We start from the raw sequence: 22216 nt of genomic DNA on the forward strand, positions 1-22216 counted from the left end.
ATAACCTCAAATAATTTTATTCAGTTTCAGAATCCACTGGAATCCTAATTTATATTAACTGTACTAAATGTTATTTTACAAAGAACAATTTTATATTCAGTCTTTTTGTCATGTCACTACATGATCACTACTATAGTACTATACCTCCAAGAAATTAGGTTTCTTCATAAATACTACTTTACTGAATTTATTACTCAAAATTCTTTTGTAAGTTTGGAGGCTTTGTTATATTGCTGATAGGTTATTTTTGTCTATTTCCATACCAAATTTCTTAATTATTCTGGCAAAAATGCCTTCATACAGCTTTATAATTAGTCCTAATAATTAGAAGAGCTACTCTGCCCAACTTGCTCTACTTCAGAATTATACACCAAAAGTTCTCTTAATTGGCTTAAAACACATTGTTGGGTCCCACACCTGATAAATCTAGTGTATAGTTTTGAGAATCTGCATTTTTAATAAATGTCCAGGTGCTGCTGCTGCTGATTAGCTAATTCAAGACATACTTTGAGAACCACCTGGCCTCAGAGACCCGAGACCAAAGTGTCAGTTGGCCAGCTATTTCACTGAGGGCCAGAAAATTAAGTATTTTAAGTTTGTGGGCCATCCTGGTCCCTGCACAAAGCACCCACAAATGACAGATGAGCAAACAAGCTTAGCTGTATTCCAACAGAACTCTACGAAAAACAGCCAGCAGTAGTTTGCTTTTCCCTGCTCTAGATAATCCCTGGTCCTTTAAAATGCTGTAGAAATCGCAGAATCAGTTTCTCAAGTTACACCAAAAACTTACTGGAAATTTACTTGGAATACACTAATTCTATGTATGTGAGTTCTGAAAGCAGACAGTTTTTACAGGTTTGGATCTTTCAAGCCAAGTATCTATTTAGACAGTTTTGTAATCAAAAAGGACTTGAACATCTTTTGTTAAGACCCTTAACTTCCTTCATGTTATTCTGATTTCAGTTGTACTTTCTTCTTTGCATATTCAATATGGAGAATTTCAAACATGCTCAATGTATGGTTTTTTTTTTTTAATTATGCTGACTAGTATAAAGAAACACAACTGATTTGCTGTATTGTTGCTTTAATAATCTGGGATTTTCTACCTGTATGATTATCTCATCTGCAATTACTTATGACGCTATTTGCTCTTTTCTTATTCTTACCCTCTATCATCAGTCCTGGCCTGTTGTTGTTTAGTCAGGTCTGACTCTTTCACAACCCCATGGACTGTAGCCTGCCAGGCTCCTCTGTCCATGGGATTTCCCAGGCAAGAATACTCGAATGGGTTGCCATTCCCTTTCTCTAGGGCATCTTCCTGACCCAGGGATCGAACCCACGTCTTCTGCATTGCAGGTGGATTCTTTACCACCTGGGAAGCCCCCAGTTCTGGCTTAGATTCCAGGATACTGAATAGATGCAGTGATAGTCATCACCCTGGCTTAGTCCAGCTATCAGCAAGAAAGCACTCTTTAAGTTTTACCATTAATTATGTTGCTTGAAATGTTATGTGAACTCAGTGTGGATCTATTTCTATTGGTTTTCATTTACAGTCTTTCTTTCCTCATGTATTTGGTTAACTTTGTTTCCTGCTTACTGTCCTTGAAAATTTAGTTGAGGAAATTCTCTGAAAACTAGAATGAAGATTTCATCCTCCAAAGAGAATATGCATGTTTTCTAGGCCCCTGCAGTCCCAAATACTTTGAGTAACTTCACAGTTGATGTGAATTTGACTGCAAATTACATTTGGTGCCAGTTACTTTTATTCTGCTGAAGCTGAAGCTCCAACACTTTGGCCACCTGATGTGAAGACCCGACCCACTGGAAAAGACTGAAGGCAGGAGGAGAAGGAGAAGGAGGTAACAGAGGATGAGATGGTTGGATGGCATCATCAATTCAATGGACATGAAACTGAGCAAACTCTGGGAGTGGTTATCCTCAATCAGGGGGAATGCTCTCAATAACCCTCACTGACAGCTCCAGAAAATAAAACTCCCCTTTTCCATTTTAAGATATTTTATTGGATATGATGGCAAAATTTTATATCTTTGCATCTATCAACAAAATAAAACATTTTCCCTTTATACTGAAGATTTCCTAGTGTTGAATTTATCCTGCACCATCAGGATAGACTATTTTACTATAACACTATCGTTTATTATTTAAACATCTGCATCTGTACTCAAGAGGGAAAGTAGTTGAAAGGTTTTGTTTGCTGTACTGTCTATGAGGTTTGATTATTAAGGAGCTTCACATAATATACTTGGAAAATTTCTATCTGTGGCTATGATTTTTGGTCTGGCAAACCCTCTTCTCAGCTAGTTCCTCAGTTCCTGGCAGGAACAAAGGGAAAGAAAGCTCGGTACTTGTCGTCTCAGTGGAGACCTAGGAAAACTTGAAAGCAAAGCTGCACCCAACTGTCTTGCCTACTGAATTACTCTAGAAGAAACTGGAAGGAAGCAGAAAACAGGAGTATATCCTCAAACCACCAGCTGACTGACTGGCGTTGTTATTAAATTCTCTATCAGTCATTTGAAATCAACTATTACAATGAAGTCATTCTGAGCTTTTATAACCCTGATCTAAATTTTTTAAAGTTCAACTTTCTTTTAAGGAAGCTGTGTAGAATTTAAATTTTAATCTTCAATGAAGAACGATGAACTTATCTCAAATAGATTCATTTTAGGTAAAACTATTTCCTTTTAGGTAAAAGTAATCTACAACAAAAAACAATCAAACTAAATACACTGCTACCAACTTTAAGCATCTGTATTTCCTGGATATTCTGTTACTATACCTGATCATGTATGTCAACCATTACTGCATTCTGCTGGGGTGGATGAGCAGCAGGGTGTAACAGACGGGGAGATACATTCGGAGGGTGGAAGGCTCGAGGTTCTTCTATTGCTTGCTGCTGTGCATAAGGGAGATGGTGATAATTTTCATCTTGACTAATGGAATTAAGTCGAGACTGACGATCCCTTCTTCCTCTCTGACGCCTGACAGGAGGACTGTAATATAGTAAAAATGTCAGAGGTCGTTATAATGTTTACTGCTGTGATCCATCAGGATTGTGTACTGTCTCTCTTTGTAATCCATTAGCAGTATAAGCTAAATAGGCTTGAGTATTAAAGAACTGCTGTGGTTCATCATCAGCTCTAAACACAAAATAGAATGCATGTTTTTTAAGAAAATAACAAGAAAACAAAATTGATAATTGATTCTGAGAGTATTTAGAAATCAATAGCCAATCATTGTCATTTTGGGGGTGGGGGTTTAATTGTATAAAATTGCCCTTTTTATAGACAAATATCTATAAGTTCGTATGATTTAACCTACTATTTTGTCCCTTTTATTTTATAAACATTAACAACAAATTTTAATCTGCATATATCCTGGGAGTAATCCTATTATGCCTAACGGGCATTTTATATTTGTTTACTGGCTAAGGCATATAGAATAGACATAGTTCCCACATGCCCAAAATGACAATTTTAAAAAATGAGTAATAACTAAAAAACATTTAATCTATTTACAATTGCAAATAACTGAGTAACAATAAATACTGAGAATGAAAATGACTGTGAGATAGTGTCAGCATAAATACTCTAGCGATACACAGAATTTTTAGGTAGAATTTGGCTACAGTGTCAGACTTTATTTTTTTGGGCTCCAAAATCACTGTAGATAGTGACTGCAGCCATGAAATTAAAAGATGCTTACTCCTTGGAAGGAAAGTTATGACCAACCTAGACAGCATATTCAAAAGCAGAGACATTACTTTGCCAACAAAGGTCAGTCTAGTCAAGGCTATGGTTTTTCCAGTGGTTTTTCTGTGAAGAAGCTGAGCTCCGAAGAATTGATACTTTTGAACTGTGGTGTTGGAGAAGACTCTTTAGAGTCCTTTGGACTGCAAGGAGATCCAACCAGTCCATCCTAAAGGAGATCAGTCCTGGGTGTTCACTGGAAGGACTGATGCTGAAGCTGAAACTCCAATACTTTGGCCACCTCATGTGAAGAGCTGACTCACTGGAAAAGACCCCGATGCTGGGAGGGATTAGTGGCAGGAGAAGGGGACGACAGAGGATGAGATGGCTGGATGGCATCACAGACTCGATGGACATGAGTTTGTGTGAACTCTGGGAGTTGGTGATGGACAGCGAGGCCTGGCGTGCTGCAATTCATGGGGTCACAGAGAGTCGGACACGGCTGAGCGACAGAACTGGCTACTGAAAGAAACCACTTTTACTCTCTATGCACTTGTCATCTACATAGTTAAACACAAATAACAGTTGTTATCATAAGTAGACTTCTATTTTCCACATCCCTTAATTCCACAATTCAGCTCCACTGCTTTTTACAAGGGCTCAGCATGGGTAACAATTTGAACAGCAGGCCTCAATAAAAATGTACTCCATTTCAGGCACAAGAGGCGAAACAGCCCCTTTCTAGACACAGCTGCACATAGCCATCTCAGCAGTCTTTACTGAGGACAGGTCACCTTTCCCTTAATTGTTGCATTCTGCACCTCTAAATCTGTTTCTTCTTTCTCTCAATTGCCCAATCTTAAAAAGAACAAGGGACTTTCTTTTGTAATATTAATTTCTCCACAGTGCTCTTAATACTAACCCTCAAGGTTAATGCTCCATTCATTGCTTCCTCTATGTTCAGCATAACTTTTTGCATTTCTGCTTCAAAATCGACAAACTATATTTCATTGATTTTCAGGTGCCATCTACCTTAGAACTTACTTTAATGTTTTGAGATACTTTTCATATAGTCTTTGCATAACCCTTACCCAGCTTTCCCTCATGTTAATATCTTCCATTAGAAAAAAAAATTATCAAAATTAAGAAATGAACCTTGGTATCATACTATTAATTAAACAACAGAATGTATTTAGATTTCACCCAGTTTTTCTAACAATGTTCCCTCACTGTTTCAGAATCCAATACAGGATCCCATTATTGCAGAGTGGTCATGCTTCTTTAGTCTTCTCCAATCCATGAAAGCTCAGTCTTCCATGACCTTGATAGCTCTGAAGACATACTCTGCAGAATGTCCTTTTAACCCAGGTCTGTCTGATGTTTTTTCATGACTTGCATGGCATTACGTATTACTGGAAAGGATATCACAGGGTTGATAGGCCCTTTTCAGTGCACTGTATAAAGGGCCCCACGACACTGATATGCATCACTCATGCTTACGTATGTATTACCAATCACTTGGCTAAACAGGTTTCTGCCAAGACCCTATTTTCTTACTGTCCATGGGGTTCTCCAGGAAAGAATACTGGAGTTGGTTGCCAGAAGAAATATCAACAACCTTAGATATGCAGATGATACCACTCTAATAGCAAAAAGTGAAAAGGAACTGAAAAGCCTCTTGATGAAGGTAAAAGAGGAGAGTGAAATGGCTGGCTTGAAACTCAACAATAAAAAAACTAAGATCATTGCATTCAGTCCCATCACTTCATGGCAAACAAACAGAAGGGGAAAATGGAAGCAGTGATAGATTTTATTTTCTTGGGGAGATACTCTGAATCATGCAAATATTCTGCTTTTGCTAAAAGTTTGCCAATAACTTTAGATTGCATGAATGGATCTTCAGCAATCACTCTATTCTGATATTCTAATGGTGATTTTCTACTCCCTTCATTTCTTCCATATATATCAACTGCAATTCTATAAAGAAGAGTTGCTCCTTCTCTCTCACTTAGTTATATATGAGTAGGGGCTAACAGATATTTATTTTATTCTTTAGGTGATAATCCACAGTCATTTTATTTTGTTGTTCAAATTATTTTAACTCTGTTCAATGGGAGCATTTTGGCTCCTGTGACCTTCTCCTGTTGTCTTTATCATTTTGAGCACTTCCTTAATATATGGACCACAATATGCCCTAGGCTCATCTAGTATTTTCCCTACACCGACTCTGGAATTAACCAGTTCTCCAAAAGAGACTCCAAAGAGTCCTGGTTCCTTAAACAGTAGAATGGTATTTAAAAGCTAAGTGTGCTGACTGCTACACAGTTTCTAGCCTAAGAGAAAAGAACAAGAAAATTTATCTATGTATATGCACATATCTGTATCTGTACAACTATTTTAAAGGACCGTTTAATATATCACTAAAAAGGAGAAAGCTGCCAATTAGACTATGCTACAGGCTTCCCTGGTGGCTCAGGTGGTAAAGAATTTCCCTGCAATGTGGGAGACGGGTTCAGTCCTTGAGTCAAGAAGATCCCCTGGAGAAGGGAATGGCAACCCATTCCAGTATTCTTGCCTGGAGAATTCCACGGACAGAGGAGCCTGGCAGGCCACCATCCATGGGGTTGAAAAGAGTCGGACACGACTGAGCGACTAACACTTCACTTCATACCATCAATATAGATATTATGATGTGAAAAAATGTGCACTTTAAAATCAAAACACACGCCCAGATCATCTCCCGAAAAACTCTCATTCTATTCAAAAACTTTAAGGGCCCCTTTTATTATCCCTTTTATTATTTGATTCCATTGTTGCTTCTTGCTCTTACTTCCCTACTCAAACATAATTTCAGAAACTCAAAACTCACACAAATTAAGACACAAGTCCTCGTGCTGAAATGTAAATTCCTCGACAATTTTGGTCCCTATCTTTCCTGAATTTCCTCTTATTAAACGTTATGTATATGACTTTGTGGTAGAACATTTAGAAACCATAATTATTTGAAAATCTAGAAATAAGAAACAGTGATAAAAGATGGACAAATATTTCTCAGTTGACTTTTATATCAGTGATAGATACTACTTTATCACTTTGTTTTAGACATATCATTTGTAAACAGCACAAGGCTATTCCCTCCTGGCTCACTTACGTACCCTTGCTGGATTGAGTTTTCTAGACTACATGCTGTTTATCTGTTTCATTGTGTGGAAGCTATATATACCAGTTTTATTCTTCCAGTGACTACACTTGTATTTTTAAATACATACTTACATTTTTAAAAAAATATCTGGATTGCACATTTTTACTTCTCTCTGCTCCGTCCCTATTTTATGTTCAGATTTTTTTTTTTTAATTTCAATCTTTTTTTAAAGAGACTTTTATTCAGACTTAGCAAACCAAATCATATTAAATCGTCCTTTCTGCATTTATTCTTCTACTTCCTAGACAGAATAGTTTTTAATAATTCTTTCAAAAAGGTTTTCTGTTTTAATCAGAAGTATAGTTGCCCTACAATATTATATGTTAGAAATATACAACATAGTGACTCACAATTTTAAAAGGCTACATTCCCTTCACTATCATTATAAAATATTGGCTATGTTGCCCACGTTGTACAATATATTCTTGTAGCTTATTTTATACTGAATAGTTTGTACCTCTTAATCCCCTACTCCTGCACTGGAATTCCTGCATTCTTCACTTTTTTCCCCTCTCCCTATTGGTTAACCATTAGCTTGTTTTATCTGTGAGTCTGTATTTTTGCTATACTCACTAGTTTGTTGTACTTTTTAGATTTCACATATAAGTGATACCATACAGTATTTGTCTTTCTCTTGACTTATTTCACTTAGCATAATGCCAAGTCCATCCATTCTGCTGCAAATGGTAGAACTTCAGTCTTTTTATGGCTGAGTAGTATTCTACTACGTATTCTTTATCCATCATCTGTTGTTAGACACTTAGGCTGTTTCCATACCTCGGCAATTGTAAACAGTGCTACTATGAACATCAAGGTGCATATCTTTCTGAATTATTTTTCTTTTTTAAAAATACGTACCCAGGAGTGGAACTAGTGGATCATATGGTAGTTCTATTTTTAGTTTCATTGAGAAACATCTATACTATTTTCCACAGTGGGTGCACAAATTTACATTCCCAACAACAGTGTGCAAGTGTTCTCTTTCTTCCACAGCCTTGCTCACATTTGCTTTTCATGTTCTTTTTGATAATAGCTGTTCTAACAGGGGTGAGGTGATATCTCACTGTGGTTTTAATTTGCATTAACCTGATGATTAGTGACACTGAGTATCTTTCCAGGTGCCTGTTGGCCATCACATTTCCTCTCTGGAAAAACATCTATTCAGGTCTTCTGCCTATTTTTAAAATCAAATTGTTTTTCTGTTATGAGCTGTTTACATATGTATGACAGTTAACTCCTTATCAGTTCTATTATTTGCATATACCTTTTCCCATTCAGTATGTTGTCTTTTCATTTTGTTGTTGATTTCCTCTGCTGTGCAAAAACTTTTAAAGTTCGATTAAGTCTCAATTCGGAGAAGGCAATGGCACCCCACTCCAGTACTCCTGCCTGGAAAATCCCATGGATGGAGGAGCCTGGTAGGCTCCAATCCACGGGGTTGCGAAGAGTCGGACACAACTGAGCGACTTCACTTTCACTTTTCACTTTCCTGCATTGGAGAAGGAAATGGCAACCCACTCCAGTACTCTTGCCTGGAAAATCCCATGGACGGAGGAGCCTGGTGGGCTGCAGTCCATGGGGTTGCGAAGAGTCGGACATGACTGAGCGGCTTCACTTTCACTTTTCACTTTCATGCACTGGAGAAGGAAATGGCAACCCACTCCAGTGTTCTTGCCTGGAGAATCCCAGGGACAGGGGAGCCTGGTGGGCTGCTGTCTATGGCGTCACACAGAGTCGGACACGACTGAAGCGACTTAGCAGCAGCAGCAGCAAGTCTCGATTGCTTATTTTTGCTTTTATTTTCTTTGCTTTAGCAACCAGGTCCAAAAAAGTACTGTTGCAATTTATGTCAAAGAGTTTGCCATGTTTTCCTCTAGGAGTTTTATAGTTATCTGGTCTTACTTTTAAGTCTTTAATCCATATTGAGTTTATTTCTTTATATGGTGTTTGGGAATGTTCTAATTTCATTTTTTCCCATGTACCTGTCCAATTTTTTCAATATCACTGAAGAGGCTTTTTCCTCCACTGTATATTCTTGTCTTTGTCATAGATTGAACATTGTAGGTGGGTTTATTTCTGGGTTTTCTATCCTGTTCCAGTTATCTGTGTTTCTCTTTTTATGCCAGTACCATGCTTTTTTGATGCTTATAGCTTTGCAATATAGTCTGAAAGTTAGGGAGCAATTGATTCTTCCAGCTCTGTTGTTTCTTCTCAAGATTTTTTTTGGCTATTTAGGTATTTTGTGTTTGCATAGAAATTTTAAAATTATTTGTTCTAGTTCTATGAAAAATGTCATTAGTATTTCGATAGAGATTGCACTGAATCTGTGGAGAAGGCAATGGCAACCCACTCCAGTACTCTTGCCTGGAAAATCCCATGGACGGAGGGGCCTAGTGGCCTGCCGTCACACAGTCAGACACAACTGAAGCGACTTAGCAGCAGCAGCAGCATAGTGTTTATTTTTAAAAATCCACGTATAAATGGATCCATGCAGTTCAAATCCGTATTGTTCAAAGGTCAACTGTATACTGTAATAAAATTTATGTGAATGTGGTCTCTCTTGCTACCTTTCTATAAGGTTTTCTACCTCCTTAGGTAGGTTCATTCTTAGATATTTTATTGTTTTTGATGCAATGGTAAGTTAGATTATTTCCTTAATTTCTCTTTCTGATAGTTTGTTGCTCATGTGTAGAAATGCAACAGATTTCAGTATATTAATTCTGTATCCTGCAAGTTTACTGAATTCATTGATGAGCTGTAGCAGTTTTCTGGTGGCATCTTTAGGATTTTCTATGTATAGTATTATATCACCTGCAAACAGTGGTAAGTTTTATTTCTTCCTTTCCAATTTAGATTTTCATTTCTTTTTTCCATCTAACTGCTTTGGGTAGGATGTCCAAAATCATACTAAATAAAAGTGGCAAGAGTGGACATTTTTGTCTTATGCCTGATCTTGGAGGGAAGGCTTTCGGCTTTTCATTGTTGAGTATGACATTAGCTGTGGATTTGTCACATATGACCTTTATTATGTTGAGGTATGTTCCCTCTATGCCTACCTTCTGAAAAGTTTTAAAATCATAAATGGTGTCAAATTTTATCAAAAGCTGTCTCTATATCTACTGAGGTGATTATATGGTTTTTATTCTTCCATTTGCTAATGTAGTATATCAGACTAAATTGCAAATATTGAAAAATCCTTGCAACCCTGGGATAAATCCCTCTTGATCAAGGTGTAAGATTCAGGGAAGATCTCTTATTGCTCAACTTTCTTTCTCTCTGAATGTTTATGCACATTCTTGAATTTCACCAAGATCTTGCTCAACACCCATTCTTTAATTCTTGAAAATGACTTTTATACTATTTCTATAAAAACTGTTCCCTTCTATTGTTTCCGTCTGGAAATATGATTAGATGTATTTAGAACTGATGACTGTCGATATATTTAAATTTCTTTCCCACACTTTCCATTTTTCCCTTTTCACATTACATTCTGGGAAAGCTCTTTACTTGATCTTCCAGGGACCAAGATGCTTTTTCTGCCTGTTCATTAATTTTACCAACTAAGATTTCCAGTTGATTTTTAGGGATACAATCTCTTGTACTTCTCTCATGTTACACTTTTTCGAAAATTATTCTTGTTTCTTAACTGTTTTATTAGTTATTTTATTAACTGTTACTTCAAGCTCTTTCTTTGAGTTTCAGAGACTTTCTTTCACTTTGTTGGCTTTCTTCAAATGTTTGGTAACTTCCCAGTGTGCTCATCTTTGTATCTGAAATTGTATCAGATTGTTGCTGAATACTGCATCTGCTTATAAACCCTACTTCTGGCAGAAAAACTGGCAGTTAAACTTATAGCTAGCCTGTAAGTACTAAGGAGAAGGAAAGGGCAACCCACTCCAATATTCTTGCCTGGAGAATCCTATGGACGGAGGAGCCTGGTGGCCTGCTGTCCATAGGGTTGCACAGAGTCGGACACGACTGAAGCGACTTAGCATGCATGCATATATTGGAGAAGGAAATGGTAACCCACTCCAGTGTTCTTGCCTGGAGAACCCCAGGGACGGAGGAGCCTGGTGGGCTGCCAGCTATGGGGTCATACAGAGTCAGACACGACTGATGCAACTTAGCAGCAGCAGCGTAAGTATAGTACTAAAGTGAGAAGGAAGTAACAAATAACACACAATACTGCGGATAACAAATTTGTAGCTTGTTTTCTAGGTAAGTGCTCCCTATCTCTCCTTTGTGTTTGACGAACAGGGAGATTGATGCTTCTTTTCAACCTGAAAACTAGTTCCTGCCATCCAGCAACAGACACTGTCATGCTCTTTCTGGTCCAGAACACATTTTATGACCTACAGTTGTACTCCTGGGCTTTTATCTTAATGAAATGCTTGCACATGCACACTAGGAGTTGTCTACACAAAGGGTCCTAATAGAACTCTTTTTATTACCCAAACTGGGCATAACTATTATCCAACAGTAGGTGGGTACATAAATTATGGTACATTAATTCAATGGAAGATTATATTACAATAAATGAACTACTGCTACCCACATTAAAAAAGACTGACTGCGTAATAAACAAAAAATACACTTATGTGAATTAAACAAAATGCAAAATTGTGTTTTTAGAATGTATTTACAGGTATTAAAAACATGTACCAAGGGAGTTAGAACAAATCACAGGAAAGGGTTGAACAAATCACAGGAAAGGATTTTGATGTTATATTTTAACCTAAATGTAGGGCACACTTGTGTGTTACCCTTTTTAAATGTACACTTGTTTTACAAGTTCTCCTGAATGTATGGCATAGTTCACCATAAAACAATAGGAAATATCACAGCAGGTACTCAGACGTTATTTCCTTATGTAGTTATATTTAATAGCTATGAAATATTTTACCTGGTTGGCATAACATTATTTTACTTAAACATTCCCATATAATTGGGTAATAATGCACCAGATAATGTGAAAGTTTAATGGTCTCAACAGAATATACCTCAGGAACAGGTTTATCTTGTCTGATTTGGAACAACGAATGATGGGTTTTAACATCCCTTCAGTATTAAGTTACCTGTCTGTTAGTCACTCAGTTGTGTCCGACTCTTTCAACCCCACTGACTATAGCCCGTCAGACTCCTCTGTCCATGGAATTCTCCAAGCAAGAATACTGAAACGGGTAGCTATTCTCTACCCTAAGAGATCTTCACAATTCAGGGATCAAACTCCGGTCTCCTACATTACAGGCATATTCTTTACCATCTGAGCCAAAATTAAGTGCCCTAAGGCTGCCCTAACAACATATCACAGACTGGCTTAAACAACAGAAATTTATTTTCTCAAGTTCGAGAGACTTAATGTCCAAGATCAAGGTGCCAGCATGCTCGATTTCTGGTGAAAGCTCTCTCCCTGGAGTCTTGTAAGGACACTAATCCTCTTGGATCAGGGACCTGTCCTGATGATTTCATTTAGCCTTAATTACTTCCTTAGAAGCCCCATCTCCAAATTCATCCACACTGTGGGTTAAGGCATCAGCCTATAGATACTCAGGAAACATATTCAGTTCGTTAACACCTTACTACTTCGAGATCATCAGTACTTCTTAGATTATCAACATCCTGGAAAGATAAACAGTTGTCTCACTTCAAGGATGTTCTATTTCCTTGGAAGAGGAAAGGTATGACCTCAGGCCACTACTAAACAGGAAGCAGCTCAGGAAACATATTCCCTGGAGAAGAAAAAACAAGAGCCAAGTCCCAAATAGAAGAGAGGACTGAAAGCTGAACTAAACTTCAGTCACTCCTCATATCACAGGGTCCTCAATTTGAAAAGAAACTTAATGAAACTACAGCTGCCTTAGAGAATACAGAAGGAATATTTGTGGAGAGAGGTTATTCATTTGTAAGAATGGAATGGATAATAATGGAGTGAAGAAGAGACTGATCATTTCTAAGACTTCCATATTTCCGCTGTTGTTGCTGTTCAGTTGCTCAAGTCGTGTCTGACTTTTTGCAACCCCATGGACTGCAGCACACCAGGCTTCCCTATCCTTCAACATCTCCTGGAACTTGCTCATACTGTTGTCTATTGAGTCTGTGATAGCATCCAACCATCTTATTCTCTGTTGTCCCCTTCTCCTCCTGCCTTCAATCTTTCCCAGCATCAGCGTCTTTTCCAATGAGTTGGCTCTTTGCATCATGTGGTCAAAGTATCAGAGCTTCAGCTTCAGCATCAGTCCTTCCAATGAATATTCAGGACTCTTCTCCTTTAGGATTGACTGGTTTGATCTCCTTGTTGTCCAAGGGCCTCTCCTTAGTATTCTCCAGCACCACAGTTCAAAAGCATCAATTCTTCGGTGCTCAGCCTTCTTTATGGTCCAACTCTCACATCCATACATGACTACTGGAAAAACCATAGCTTTGACTATACAGACTTGTTGGCAAAATATTAATAATGTCTCTGCTTTTTAATACACTGTCTAGGTTTCTCATAGCTTTTCTTGCAAGGAGCAAGCATCTTTTAATTTCATGGCTGCAGTCATCATCTACAGGGATTTTGGAGTACCGTTGTAAATTATAAAATGCATTTTTCGGTAATATGGATTGAAGGTCAGCCCACAAAAAGTCTTAAACCTTGAGGTAGCTGAATTCATATATAAAGGTATGGATTGATTTTAAGTAAATCACTTTAGCCTCTTATTATACAATTTCTACATCTGTCAATCCCAAGCTAAATGAATTCTCATGATGTTGTTTGGTAGTCCAAACAACTTGTAATGTTGTTTGTGTGTGAGTGTACAGAGCCAAAAGGTGTTGATATATTTATAAAATGCTTACAGAAAAAATGCTTTTGGATGTTTAAAAATACTCTACCAATGACCAAAAATTTAATAAGCAATAGAACCAACTAACCTTCTTCTGTTGCGTGCAGGTGTGTTGCATCGTTCCCCTGAGAAGTGATGTTGGCTTGGTCGAACTGAAGGGGGCTGCCTATTTGATGTCATCTCCCATGGTCGCATTGGTGGTGAGGGAGCTGGTGATGCTGATGTATAATCGAAGACTGAATGAGAGAGGCGCTGTCTCTTGGGACTTGGACTATCTTCACTCTGCCAATGCAACAAAATCAATCAACAGAATAAGAGTTTTAAAGGATTTTTGCATTACTATTTACATGCATAGATGTTTAAGTACGTTTACCTCCAAGTGTAAAGGGGGGAAAAGATACACTATTAACTTGAATTAAATATCCGTTTAAAAGATGTGAGGGGTGGGGTAGGAAAGAAAGATCAAATGAAAAATTAACTCTTTATTTGAATTCATCATGAAACTAATCAGGTAACAACATACATACATGATAGGGTAATAAGCAATTTGGAAGGAAATGGCAACCCACTCCAGTATTCTTGCCTGGAGAATCCCATGGATGGAGGAGCCTGGTGGGCTACAGTCCACGGGGTCGCAAAGAGTCTGACACGACTGAGAGACTTCACTCACTATTGTACTTGACTGAGCATCCCAGGTGGCTCAGTGGTAAAGAAGCCACCTGCCAATGCAGGAGATGCAGGTTCGTTTCCTGGGTTGAGAAGATCCCCTGGGTCTAGAAGATCCTCTGGAGAAGGAGATGGCAACTCACCCCAGTATTCTTGCCTGGGAAATCTCATGGACAGAGGAACCTGATGAGCTACAGTCCATGGGGTCGCAAAAGAGTTGGACAGAACCTAGTAACTAAACAACAACAAATGGTACCTGACCACCGCTATGAAACTCCAATTTTAACTGAAATTCTACTATGCCTTCCCATCAGTTACTAGTTACTCTTTTAGGCATTAGTTTGCAGCTGAGAGATCCATTTAAGAGAGGGTATAATTTAAGTAGGCCTGTGATTTGATTCTAAATCACACTTGTCTACCTCCTTATTCCCATTGTTTAAGGTGATTACATTTACTCTTTAAAGCGATTATGTGGACAAAGTAAGATTTACTTAAAACATTAAAAAACAGTCAATCGATTTATTTCATCAGTTCTTAACTAAAATATCATAAAAGGACATCTTGGGAAAAGACATTTCAGGTAGATCATGGGAGTGATGGATAATTCAAAACTTATACCTGTCAATGTTGAAACAGTCTCAAGCTTTCTTGCTTACTAGCTACAAAATTGGTATGGATAACTTAATTGAATTATTAACTCTCCAGGATTCCTCACACAACTCAATCTTCCAATTGAGTCTCACCAAAACTGTCAAAATTGTAAGTTAACAAAGTCTGATGAGGGCCATGTGTTTTCTAATAAGAGCCTCTCCTGTCTCCAGTCTACTCCTGAAAATTCTATTTGGGTATCAGAGCACTTTGGGGCAGGGAACTGTGTGCCCTGAGGATGTGGGATCTTAGTTCCCTGACCAGGGATCAAAACCACACCCCCTGCATTGGAGGTGAAGGGGTTTAACCACTGGATCACCAGAGAAGTCCCTAGAGCACTTCTGATTGGCACCTGCTGCTAGAACAAAAACCATGTTAATATTAGCTAAAGAATACACGAGGCTACATACTACAACATTAGATTTTAAGATATAAAGCATATAAAACAATTCATTAAACTGACAGGAATGAAGCAAACTACTTTGGATCATTCTAAATTATTTAGCTGAGGTATTCACAAAATCATGCCATGTCCAATCTATATTAGGGAATACTATAATTCAAATTTGTCATTATAACAAAAATAGGAAGTAGTTTTCAGAACCATATACAAGTTTCTTATAATTTTCCTCACCACACTAACCTTATTTCTTCCTATAGTTAAGTGAAAGTCGCTCAGTCGTGTCCGACTCTTTGCGACCCCATGGCCTATATGGAATTCTCCAGGCCAAATACTGGGTCGGTAGCCTTTCCCTTCTCCAGAGGATCTTCCCAACTCAGGGATAGAACCCAGGTCTCCCGCATTGCAGGCAGACTCTTTACCAGCCGAGACACAAGGGAGCCCAAGAATACTGGAGTGGGTAGCCTATCCCTTCTCCAGAGGATCTTCCCAACTCAGGGATAGAACCGGGGTCTCCTGCATTGCAGGTGGATTCTTTACCAACTGAGCCATCAGGGAAACCCTATACTTAATGGTGCTATTAAAAATATACTTGTTTTAACCCCTGATTTTAATATCAGTTATGTTTTGATAATCCTAAAAAAAAGTGAAAAATAACCGTTGAAATTTAGATATTCTGATTAAAACAAAACGACAGAGCAACTAAGACTTCACAAACTCAAACATGAACTGCACAGGTTAGAAGTGATCGCCAAATTTCGTAAAACAGACTTCATTAACGTTGACTTTTTAAGGTACAAAATACTAGTGATGTATCATCACTGGCTTTCATATGTATAAAAGGTGAAAGTCTCAGTTGTTCAGTTGTATTCAACTCTTTGCAACCCCATGGACTGTAGCCCCTGGGCTCCTCTATCCATGGACTTCTCCAGGCAAGAATACTGGAGTAGGTGGCCATTCCCTTCTCAAGGGGATCTTCCCAACCCAGGGATTGAACCTGGGTCTTCTGCACTGCAGGCAGATTCTTTACTATCTGATCCCTCCTATGTATAGCCTGTACCTCAAAGCTTAGCGTGAACTAAGACATGGAACTCTGAATTCTAAAAATCCACTGCCCAAATGGAGGAGAATGTTGTTGTTTGGTTGTGTTCGACTCTTTGTGACCTATGGACTGTTGCGTGTCAGGCTTCCCTATCCTTCACCATATCCCAGAACTTGCTCAAATTCATGTCCATTGAGTCGGTGATGCCATCTAACATCTCATCTTCTGTTATCCCCTTCTGCTCCTGCCTTCAATCTTTCCCAGCATCAGGGTTTTTCTAACGAGTTGGCTCTTTGCATCAGGTGGCCAAAGTACTGGAGTTTTAGCTTCCGCCAGCAGTCCTTCCAATGAATATTCAGGATTGATTTCCTTTAGGATTGATTGGTTTGATCTCCTTGTTCTCCAAGGGACTCCCAAGAGCCTTCTTCAACACCACAGTTCAGTTCAGTTGTTCAGTCGTGTCCAACTCTTTGCGACCCCATGGACTACAGCACACCAGGCCTCCCTGCCCATCACCAACTCCCGGAGTCCACCCAAACTCATGTCCATTGCGTCAGTGATGCCATCCAACCATCTCATCCTCTGTGGTTCCCTTCTCCCGCCTTCAATCTTTCCCAGCATCAGGGTCTTTTCAAATGATTCAGCTCTTCCCATCAGGTGGCCAAAGTATTGGAGTTTCAGCTTCAGCATCAGTTCTTCCAATGAATATTCAGGACTGATATCCTTTAGGATGGACTGGTTGGATCTCCTTGCAGTCCAAGGAACTTCTCCAAAACCACAGTTCAAAAGCATCAATTCTTCAGCGCTCAGCTTTCTTTATAGTCCAACTCTCACATCCATATGTGACCACTGGAAAAACCATAGCTTTGACTAGACGGACCTTTGTTGGCAAAGTAATACCTCTGCTTTTTGATATGCTGTCTAGTTAGCATATCAGCAGTCGAGGTTAGTCATAGCTTTGCTTCCAAGGAGCAAAGCGTCTTTTAATTTCATGGCTGCAGTCACCATCTACGGTGATTTTGGAGCTCATGACAACAAAGTCTCTCACTGTTTTCATTGTTTCCCTATGTATTTACCATGAAGCGATGGGACTGGATGCCATGATCTTAGTTTTTTGAATGTTGAGTTTTAAGCCAGCCTTTTCACTCTCCTCTTTCACCTCCATCAAGAAGCTCTCTAGTTCCTCTTTGCTTTCTGCCCTAAGGGTGGTGTCATCTGCTTATCTGAGGTTATTGATACTGAGGAGAATACTACAGATTCACAAAAATAACCTTAAAAAACTTAGGCTATCATATTTTCAGTGATGTTCAAGTTGTGCGTTAGCATATTCTTATTTTACAACAAAGCTATTACTTTTACGAATGGAAATGACTGAGAAAATTTCCCATCCCTTCTCTTTCTGTTGTAAAAGGTTCTCAGTGTGAAAGAGACAAAGACTAGGAAATAACGTGGAAGTGAGCTCATTCACTATGGCAATAAGCCTTACTTTTTCAGTCAAAGTAACAGGAAACCACAAATTGATATCTAGGGACAGGGATTAAAGAGTTTATTACATGCAATGTTGTTTCATATTCCTTATCAATTTGAGTACTCTTTCAAACTCTAACTCAGTATTTAGCATCTAATAAAATGCGTAAAGGATTACATCTATCTAACCCCAAATCTCTATAACCAAACATTCTTATTAGAAGTGAAAAAACCCCATAAGAAAGTATTGCAGGGTTTTAAAAAAAAAGCAAATCAGAAATTGTTAAATGCTGAATGCCATGGGGGAAAAAATACACAAAAACACATGTGCATATGTACATATATAAACACACATAAAATATAAATATTTATATATCTCAATCAGGAAGTTTTGGAAGATAATGGAAACCTTCAGCAAAGCAGAACCAGGTTCCAAGTTCCAGATTTAAAATGGTGATTGAAATGTGCCTCTGACTTCAGCAACCACTAGTGAGCCCTGAGGACTTCCTTCTCAAAGGAACAAGGGGGCAACTAGAATCAAGAGGTAAAATCTCCAGAAACCTGGTCCTCTCTCCATCTGGTCCTTAATCAGGACCACCATTCATCTCAGACTCACAAGTAAGTAAGTACAGCGTGATTTATGAGTTTCCAACCCTCTTTTAAACTTCCAGACTTTCTCTATTTGCCTTACATCTTGGACAAAAGACTAAATTTCTCATTCCACATGTGGTGCTAGTGGTAAAGAACCCACCTGCCAATGCTTGAAGCCTCAAGAGATGCGGGTTAGATCCCTGGGTAGGGAAGATCCCTGGGAGAAGGGGCATGGCAACCCATTCCAGTATTCTTGCCTAGAGAATCCCATGGACAGATGAGACTGGTGGACTACTGTCCACAGGGTCACAAAAAGTCAGACAAAACTGAAGCGACTTAGCATGCAAGCATGCAGAAAAAACACTCACTGAATTCTATTAATTAAAAATAAAAGACATGACAAGAACCATCATTTAAAAGTCTATAAACAATAAATGCTAAAGAGGTTGTGGAGAAAGGGGAACCCTCTTGCACCATGGGTGGGAATGTAAGTTGATACAGCCACTATGGAGTATATAGTATGGAGGTTCCTTAAAAAACTAAGAGACGTGAAAGCAATTAGAAAACTGAAACACTCACTCTACATAAAGCAACTAATAAAGAATAAACACAAAGACAACTGCCTTTTTGTAAATAATAAGCAGGGGGAAAGCTAGAAATTAATAACTTTATATTTGAACCACACAATATAATTTACAAAATGATCTCTACATATTCTCTCACTTAATTCTCCACAAACCCAAGTCTTGACTTAAACTATATTCAAATTTATGTAAAATGTGTTTCTATTAGTGAAGATGTACCACAGACAATTCCGTGAAATACTGCCTTTGAACTACACAAGGTATACAAAGTCCTGTCTGACATAATTCACACAGGACTTTAGAATTTTCTAAGTAGTACAGCTTTGATAGTTCTCAGCTCAAAATGTTTCAGAACAAAATCCAATTTCATAACCACTCTAAAAGTACATCGTCCTGGAATGTTATTTTACTTAAAGATATGGGGGAGGGGGAGGCTTTCACTGTTCTGTTTTCAAAAGTTACTGCAGCAGACATTAAAAAAAAAAAAAAAAAATCAGGACTTTGCTTTTGATATGGCCCAGGTTTGTGTTTTTTTTAAATAAAAGGCCAAAGAACAGAATGACTGTAAGTGCAATGAGTGCTTACAAAGGGACTCTAGTGGTATAACTAATGCAGTCCCACCATAATGAAGAGGATAAAATACTGTGTGAAAATATTAAATTACTGCATCATTGGCCATAACTACTAGGCCAGCAGTGGCTTCCTGAGTTTAGGGAGGCCTGTGTGGCTAACTTCTGAATAATTATTAACAACCTAAGTCCTAGATTTTTCTTAATTTTTAATTACACAAAACACCACTGGTTCACAAACTGATTTATCTTGATGCTGTACATGTACTGTGTTCAAATGCTGTATTTACTTCCATAGAAGCTAAAAACAAGGATAAATAAAATAATCTGAAGCATAAATATGAAACCAACAAAAACAGAAAAGCTATTAACAACCTGAAATCAAGGGATCTCTCTGAATTATCCACATGGAGTTGTGCAGACAACTGAAGCTCAAATAAAAATGTTAATTCAGCAGTTTCTGGTATACAGATAGCCGATATGTCAAAGAAGTTGCAGGCAGTGACAAAATTGCTCAAAATATCAATGATTTATACAGTGAAAAAGAGGTCCAATGCTAAACCCTAAGAAGCTCCAACATTTGATGTTGAGTAGCTGATGAAAGGAGCTACTTTAAGCCAGTGGAATGGAGTTTCAAGGAGTCAACTATTAGGTTGATGCAAAAGTAATTGCAGTTTTACAATGTTGCACTTATCTGTTTGATATTGAGACACATTGTTAAATACATGTGGTTATGTTATACATCTTTTTAATGTATATTTCTAAATATTTTGCTAATAACTTTTAACTTACTGTTTATATTTATTTCAGACTAGAGAAATGATGTTAGACAAAAAGCAAATTGGAGCGATTCTCTTATTCAAGTTCAAAATGGGTCTCAAAGCAGCAGAGACAATGCACAACATCAACACATTTGGCCCAGGAACTGCTAACAAACATACAGTGCAGTGGTGGTTCTTGTTCTGCAAAGGAGATGAGAGCCTTGACGATAATGAGCATAATGGAAGTTGGAAGTTGACAACGACCAATTCAGAGGATCATTGAAGCTGATTCTCTTTGGCAACATGAGAAGTTGCCAAAGAACTCGACATCAACCATTCTACAGGTTTTGCAATTTGAAGCAAACTGGAAAGGTGAAAAGGCTTGGTAAGTGGGTGGTGCCTCATGAGCTGATTGAAAAATCAAAAATATCGTTCTGAAGAGTCGTCTTCTCTTATTCTACACAACAACAACAAATCATTTGTCATCAGACTGTGATGTGTGACAGAAAGTGGATTTTATACGACCAAGAAGCTCCAAAGCACTTCCCAAAGCCAAACTTGCACCAAAAAAAGATCATGGTCAACGTTTGGTGGTCTGCTGCTGCTCTGATCCACATCTTTCTGAATCCTAGTGAAACTGTTACATTTGAGAAGTATGCTCAGCAAATCAGTGAGATGCACTGAAAACTGCAATGCCCACAGCCAACACTGGTCAACAGAATGGGCCCAACTCTTCTCTACGACAACATCTGATCGCACATCTTACAAGTGATGCTTCAAAAGTTGAATGAATTGGGACTACGAAGCTTTGCCTCATCCACCATATTCACCTGACTTCTCGTCAACTGACTGCCACGTTCTTCAAGCATCTCAACATCTTTTTGCAGGGAAAATGCTCCCACAACCAGGAGGAGGCAGAAAATGCTTTCCAAGAGTCAGTCGAATCCCAAGGCACATATTTTTATGCTATGGGAATAAACAAACATTTTTTGTTGGCAAAAATCTGTTGATTTAATGATTCCTATTTTCATCAATAAAGATGTGTTTGAGCCTAGTTACAATGATTTAAACTGACGGTCCGAAACCTCAAATACTTTTTCACCAACCTAATTAAGAGGTCATGTAGAATGAGGGTTGAAAAACAGCCACTGTATTTAAACAACATGGAACTCAATAACATGGAACTATTTTTGTACAATATGATTTAGTATCATTATGGCATATTTCCCTTTATGACAATTTTGGGAAAAGTTCCTGTGTTTCCTTTGTTAATTTTCCTTATGAATTTAAGGGTAACTGTACAGTTCTAAAATAAAAATTTTCTTTTATTATTTTGGCTGAAATTTTTATTATGTCTATGAACTTGTTAAGAGAATAGACATTTTTACAATAATTAGTCTTCTCTTTCATAAACAATGTATTTATTTGTATAAATCAACAGATTTCAATCACCTAACTTCAGTAAATTTACAGATTAAAGTTGTTATCTAGTTGTATTAAAATGCACACCTGAGGAGAAAAGGGAACCTCTTACAGTATTGGTGGGACTCTAACTTGGTATAGCCACTATAGAAAACAGTATTGAGTTTCCTCAGAAAACTAAAATTACCATACAATCCAGCAACTCTACTCTGAGGCATATATCCAGACAAAATTCTTAATTCAAAATGATACATTCACCCCTATGTTCATAGGAACACTGCAGACAATAGCCAAGATATGGAAACAACTTAAATGTCCACTGACAGATGAATG

General features: G+C 38.1%; 1 protein-coding gene across 31 annotated transcripts in view; it reads right to left on the reverse strand.

Annotated features, from left to right (window-relative positions):
* RNF38 (ring finger protein 38) overlaps nt 1–22216 on the reverse strand; it is a 121747-nt gene that overhangs the window by 20881 nt on the left and 78650 nt on the right. For 30 of the 31 annotated variants that reach the window (XM_024995812.2, XM_024995811.2, XM_059889141.1 and 27 more), the window contains 2 exons: nt 13822–14015; nt 2798–3011 (listed from right to left, as the gene is read on the reverse strand). In XM_024995812.2, coding sequence (XP_024851580.2) covers nt 2798–3011; nt 13822–14015 — 408 coding nt within the window. Of the gene's footprint in view, nt 1–2797; nt 3012–13821; nt 14016–21291; nt 21406–22216 lie in introns of those variants that run through there. The other variant, XM_059889145.1, reaches the window with a different exon arrangement.

Source organism: Bos taurus, chromosome 8 (assembly GCF_002263795.3).
Source record: "Bos taurus isolate L1 Dominette 01449 registration number 42190680 breed Hereford chromosome 8, ARS-UCD2.0, whole genome shotgun sequence".
Classification (NCBI taxonomy): Eukaryota; Metazoa; Chordata; class Mammalia; order Artiodactyla; family Bovidae; genus Bos; species Bos taurus.